The sequence below is a fragment of the Callorhinus ursinus genome, unplaced genomic scaffold (genome assembly GCF_003265705.2).
Source record: "Callorhinus ursinus isolate GAN/ISIS: 27379988/994484 unplaced genomic scaffold, GSC_fseal_2.0 scaffold14, whole genome shotgun sequence".
In the NCBI taxonomy this organism is placed as follows: Eukaryota; Metazoa; Chordata; class Mammalia; order Carnivora; family Otariidae; genus Callorhinus; species Callorhinus ursinus.
In genome coordinates, this window is record NW_027397076.1 from 41,789,646 (window position 1) to 41,796,395 (window position 6,750).

General features: G+C 35.5%; 1 protein-coding gene across 15 annotated transcripts in view; it reads left to right on the top strand.

Moving 5' to 3' along the window:
• TAFA2 (TAFA chemokine like family member 2) overlaps window positions 1–5,669 on the top strand; it is a 480,355-nt gene extending 474,686 nt beyond the window's left edge. For 8 of the 15 annotated variants that reach the window (XM_073900730.1, XM_073900738.1, XM_073900731.1 and 5 more), the window contains one exon: window positions 2,956–3,211. In XM_073900730.1, the coding sequence (XP_073756831.1) occupies window positions 2,956–2,976 (21 nt within the window). In that variant the 3' untranslated portion in view covers window positions 2,977–3,211. Of the gene's footprint in view, window positions 1–2,955; window positions 3,212–3,503 lie in introns of those variants that run through there. The other 7 variants (XM_073900740.1, XM_073900743.1, XM_073900741.1 and 4 more) reach the window with 4 other exon arrangements.
• Window positions 5,670–6,750: the final 1,081 nt, after the last annotated feature.

Below are 6,750 nucleotides of genomic sequence, written 5' to 3' on the forward strand. Positions count from 1 at the left end.
TACTACTACTACTACTACTACTACTATTACCTTTTGCTTGTATTCAGCTGTCAAGTATTTTTACTTGCTGAATTGGCTCGTGTGCAGCACACACATAAGATTTACATAAAAAGGAACAGCTGTGTGAAACATTGCCTTTGGGGAGGTAAATTCACTTGAGGTGGTGATTAAAACGTACGAAGCTCAAGGCACAACTGTAATGATGGTAGGACCATTTCTCTCCCTCATGCAGTATTTTATATCTACTGCCCTCAGAACCAACATACAGTATGTTCATGGTAGCAAATGATATTTCCTACCCTGTAAAGATGGTTTTATTGCAACGTCCCACTTTTAGTTACTGAAAATCCTCTTTACAAGCTACCACTTTTTACTATTTGGCCTCTTCCAAAAGATATGTCTGGAGTGAGAGAGAGAGAGAGAGCTATATTTAAGTTCTAAAAATAAGGCAATGCTTAATGTGGTGTATTTAAAAATTAATTTAAGAGCAATATTTTTAAATGTTAGATTGTACTAATATTGCTTAAACAACCCTTGCATATCAGGGAAGGGTCAAAGGGCACTTGTTTTCCAACTAGCATGCCAGAATTCTGACTTGAGTAACTTGGACTTGTTTAACAAGCACGTAAATTATCAAAGGGTTGTTTTTTTGTGTTATACTTTAGACAATTTCATTTTAAATATTACCGTGTCTTGTGTATTAGGTGATTAAAATTGGTGATAATGTACCTACATTCAAAATCATCCTTACATTTTTAAATCTTTGGTTTTGCCATTTCATTTGGTACAAATCTGGAGGTTGTCAAGAAAGGTGCTGAGGCATGCTCACAGATGTTCAAATTTGTACTACCTTGAGAAGGGCAAGGAATTACTTAGCCATTGTTTGGATTCCTTAAGAGTTCCTCTAATTGGACTTAAGTGTCTGGTAGTGTGAACCTCTCATTGTACTTTTAGTGGTTCTCTTGTTGAAGATTTGTGCATTACACAAAACTCTGAACTTTTATTATACTACTTCAGAATAGATGTTTTCATAAGCATTATTATATTTGATCCTTGCAGCAACCCTGTGAGGTTAACAGGATTATCCCCTTTCTACGTACGGGAAAACTGAGGGTCTGAGAGGTGGCATGATGCATCCGCTGTGCCTGCAAGTATTACCACCCTGACTGTAACCTTGAACTCCACACACCAAGCAATTACTTGATCAGAGTAATTTACAAAACTGAAATCTAAAACAAATAGTCCACTTAGGCCCTATCTTCATCTCATAAAATGTGCTAGCATATTTTTAGGATTAATAAACTAGGAATATTGTGTAAAACTGGAGGGAAAAAGTCATTTTAATCATGTTTTGATCTATGCTTAGACAATTCTCTTAGTCATGTTTACATTTTTATTTTCTAGCAATTATTTTAGCTGATAGAATAAAAGTGTAGATTTATGATGTTCTTAGGATGTGCATTGTATTATGTGTTTATGTGTATACATGTTCTGTTTACTGAGATGGACGAAAAATTTGTTCTACGTCCATAAACCTTTGGTATTGTACTGTAAATTTGAGTGTCTATTTTTAAAATTAGGTAAAAACAAAGCTTTAACATATAGTTGGAGAATCACTCCCCAGCTTTATATAAACTAGCAGGATGACATACTTAGCTTGGAATGAAGATAGAAGAATGCATCTACTGTACCCACGAACGGATTACTAAGAACCAGGGCTTGAAATGACACAGGACGGGCCACTCACTCTTGTGGGGTCACGGCATCATGTCCTTCCAGTTGCCTGTGCTGAATCCCTGCTGAGGCTTACCCATTTGTTCTCTCTCGGTCTCTCTCAATTCCTCTTTTTTCCTCGCAGTAGTTTTGGAAATATAGTCCCTTATCATGCTAGTAAGAGGAGAATCTTCAGAAAAGGCAAGTGGATCTTGCTCAGGCAATGGCCATCAAAGATTGTGTTAAATCAGTATAAGAAAGTTTATCATAAAGAGTCTGTATTTTTCACAATGATCAGCTACCTCCATTGACCACCTGTGACAGAATGTCTGTAGAAACATTCATGTTTACTTTCCACGGGAAGGTACACTCACACTCAAACTGGAAGCCATTCACAGAACTTCTACAAAATGACCCCTGAGCGGAAGACAAACTGAAAGTGAGATTGCTGCCCTACCTAAGAGAGCCCTGCTCCCAGCATCTCTGGAGGTGAGCAGGCCCTTTCTGTATTTGTGTCCTTCCAGCCCCAGTTCAGTTCCTCCCATAGTTCCCCTGTGCATGGGAGTAAGAAGCTTTAAATACACAAGCAGAGGCTCCTTCTTGGGCAGGGTAGCTGACAGAAGAGACATAAATAAGATGGCTGCCTCCACACAGAAAATACTTGTTTTTGAATGTATAGCTTCCTTTTGTAGTATAACTTGAGCCCAGAGGTGGCAGAGCCAGAGCTAGGTTATTTTGCTTAATGTTTCTCTTTTTCAGAGTTGATCAAAAAACAACAAAACAAACAAAAAACAGCCTTTCCATAAATATTTTATGAAGGGATGAGTAATTATATAATGGAATAAAAACCAAAGTATCCACAGTAAATTTCAAGAATTCACTTTTTGGTTATAACCATTGCTTGAAAAGAATAGTTATGCAACTCTAAGTACCTTGATATTAGAGTGTAATTAGGAATTCATCGACACAGCAGAAATCTGTCTTTCTCTGTATCCATCTATCATCTACGTGTACGCATGTAGATAGATAGATAGATAGATATATATATATATGTATCAAGTATTCTAGATGTTTATTATTTTTTCCTGTACACATTCTTTGGACTTAAGTAGGTGTGAAAAGCCAGTGGGAATCTCCCTTAATAATATTAATAGTAGCATTAATACTGATCAATTTTTTGAGAATTTTTGGACGCTTTTAAAACTTGGTAAAATACCGTACAATCATTGTTTTTCTCCCCAGGTATTTCTTTTCTCCTCATGAATAGTTAATTTTTCTGAAACCTAATTGAGTCAAATAAGCACTCAAGTTTTAAACTATTTGAAGAATGGATTTTATGGAGCCAATGCCCAAGGACTTTCTTGAAGATGTGGTCTGATTGTGTTCCTGTGAACAAAGGTCTTTCTTTACTGAGGCCTGGCATAAAGTGTTTATGATCTCCAGCTTCTATCTTCCAAGTCTGTACCAAGAACAAAGATTCCAGAATCATTCTTTGGATTTGAGATGGGTAGTGTCACCAGTTAAGATCTTCCTGCTCAGAGCTGCAGCCATTTGGATAGTTGTTCAGGTGGCTCTAAAAATCCTGTGAAAGTATAAAGAGAAAAAAAAAAACAACTGGTGTACTTTTATAGGTGGCAAAATGTGAATATGGTAGTCCTTTAAAATTCAACAATTTATTTGATATAGCAAATACCACCATTTTGAGTTATTAATTTCTAATACTAAATTGTGTTTGGAGTTTGAAGATCATAGCCTTGTTATAAAATGATTGTTTTCTTCTTCCTTTGTAGGTGACCCATTAACCAAGGATAAATCAAGTGATCCTCAAGCCTGATTACATTGAACATATGCACAGAAACTTAATTCCTGAGGTGATCTTGAAGGGAGATTTTTATATTGCTCACAAGAGGCACTGCAGAGTCTTATTTCCAAGGGATTTCATGGCTCGTCATCAGCCTCTTCTTGAAACCAAGACTTTTAAAAAGTCAGACATGAACTTCTGTGTCATGAAGATTTTGTCAGATTTGAACTGTGTTCAACTTGTAAAATTGCACTTGCTAAGAGAATTTGAAGTTGCCATCTGAAGAGTTGGTGTTTCCAGGTGATGTCAGAGACATTCACCTTTTGGGTTCTTGGCCTCAAATGGGACTGCTTTTCTTGTTTTTGAAAGTCTGCCAAGTGCACCGGCCTTCTGCCATGGGTATGTTCCTGGGTCCGGTCCTGTGTTCCTTGGCTGGTGGGACTGCACCCGCCTTTATTGACATTTCCTTTGCGAACTTCTCTGGCATGGTGTAGACTGAGACAATTTTATTTGTATCCTATTCTCGGAGCTCTGAAAGCCTACATGTTTTAACATCTTAAAGTTGCTTTTGTTAAAGGAATGGAAATATATATCCATTGATAATAATTATTGTTGGCAAGTAATAGTTATCTGACTACATCAATCATATAAGAATGTATAGACAAGCTGACATGTTTCCCCAAGGCTAACATACTATTGCAGCTCTCTATCAGTTAAATAGGTAATAGTTAGAACTGAATTTCCATTTTCATTGTATGCTATTTTGTACTTCTAAGGGTACTCTCCCTCTCGGTGTTTGTTTTTGTTTTTTTTCAAGTGGGCTTTTTCTTTCATGTTTACATTTACTTTTTCCCTTCACAGAAATCAGCAGTGAGCAGTCAAGTATGTAGGAAGCCTTCAGTTTCAAAAAATCGACAGGGACGCATGTGGATATCTGATTTCTTAGCTTGAGAGTTATTCACTAAGATTTCTTCTAGTAATTTTTTTAACTGTCCTTTCTTTCATTTTAATAGACTGTCCCTTGCTCGCTCCCAATGACTGTTTGAATGCTTATGTATTTGTTCAGTCCATTAACAGAATTGTTCATTTTCCTTGGTCTCGAATTTATAAATATTTGCTTATAGTTGTCCCATTCAAACAATTTCTTAGGTCAGGTTCTGTCCACAGTTTTGTAGTCATTTTAATATTTTTGTTCTTCAGTTCTACAGGAAAGTCTTACAAATATTTAAAGGCCTTAAACATGTATGTACTTTTTTTCTAAGTTATTACAGAATGTATAATTTTATACATTTTATTTCATCTGTTATGTGAGGGTAGAGAAGAATTGAAAATGCATAGGCAATCTGTAATATTGTGTAAATGTCTAGTTGAAGGGATGTAACTGGAGAGACTCCTTTGTTTACTCATCTTAGCCTAATAGGAAGGTACTTCAGAAATTGTCCTATTAGAAGTTCCATCATGTTAGAAAAGATATGACCATCTTTCACATTTTTAAAACTCACTGACATGGTCAATTAAGTCTATGTTGGTTTCCAGGATGGAGGCTGACATACCTTGGAGAGTTTTGGCCTGTTAGTTGGTAACAAATTTCAAAGACCGGTACATTACCCAGAATGTCTTCTGGGCAGAAAAATTAAAAGTGTAAAACTTGTTAAAAATTAAATTTGTAAAGTATGCTTTGGACACTGAACCAAAGTGTACTGCCCCATAAGTCCATGGGATGAAATGACTTCCTCCCTCCCTGTTAATTATACATAAAACTAATTAGATGGCTCTGAGTGGATTTTGCAATGGTTCGAGATTATGTATGAATTCAGAAAGAAAATAACAGTTGTGCTGGAATTTTTGCATCAATTATAACAGCATTTAATTTCTTTGGAACAAAGTAGAAAACTGTATTATTTTGGAAATTATGAGTTTTTCCTAGGTTTGTCTGAAATTGTAGATCATGCTTCTCATTTTTTTTTAACTGAGTCCTTTAAAACAACACTGGAAATTCTGTATTATATACAAGTGTAACACAAGCATATCAATAGAAAAAAATAAATGGAATTTCAAATATACTAACTAGATTATCCCTAGTAGATTAATGTTGTGACTATTCAGAAAAAGTAAATAAAATTGGGATATAAAATGGACTCTCTTTCATGAGTTACATTTGGAGAATCTGTTTGTTTTCTAGTGTTTTATTTTAAAAGTACTTCAGTTACTATCCAGAAAAACCTCTGAATTCATGGGGAAGCTGACAAAATTTTTCAATCTAATCTAACTTTTAATAAAAATCCATGGCAACTCTTGCCATTTACACAAGGTTCCAATACTTGATTTGCTTCTTTCCTAGGAAACAATTGAAAGAGATACATTTACACTTGTGCTGTTTGCCCACATCTTGACTATGAGCACAACTGATGTTTGCTAGCAATATGCAAAATTCTTTTTATTATACAAATTGCTAAATACGCTGCTTATCCTTTGAAATTCATTATATATGGAAATGTTAATGAAAATATCAGATACGGTTATAACTCAGCTTTCAAATTTTTTAAAAATAGTTTAGTTTAAAATTCACAAGAAGTTACAAAAAAGAGTGGAGAACTTCTGTGTGCCCCTTCTCCCACTGTCCTCCAATGACAAAATCTTATAAAACCAAGAAACTGACATTGGCACAATACTATTAACCCAAATACAGACTTTACTTGGATTTTACCAGTTTCACATGCAGTGTGTGTGTGTGTGTGTGTGTGTGTGTGTGTGTGTGTGTGTGTGAAAGAGAGAGAGAGAGAGATCTTATCCTTTTCAACTAACGTGGTAAAACTTTACTGTGGTGTGGATTAGAGTATAAGAATATGGTCAATGAGTGATCTGTAATAACTTTTCTCAAGTTCTCTATTTTTAGAATAACATCCTTTAACTTTATTTTTCTTTATTTTTTGAACACTCTTGTTGCCTTAACATAATGGAGGCTTCCAGTTTTAATGCCAGACAGTACCACATGTGATTTCAAACTTGGTTTTGGCTTTAATGGGTAGGAGGGGAACTGAGAATCTGTATCTGAGGTTGGAATAAAAAGGGGTTTGATCCTGTTCTTTATTTCCCTCAGCAAGTCCTGTGCTGTACAATTGGGCTGTGACCTTTGATGATACCCAATAGCTAATAGCACAATGATTAAGTGGGACTTGATAAAGTTTTATTTTCTCAATTCATAGGTGATATATCCATCTGAAAGAGCCATATAT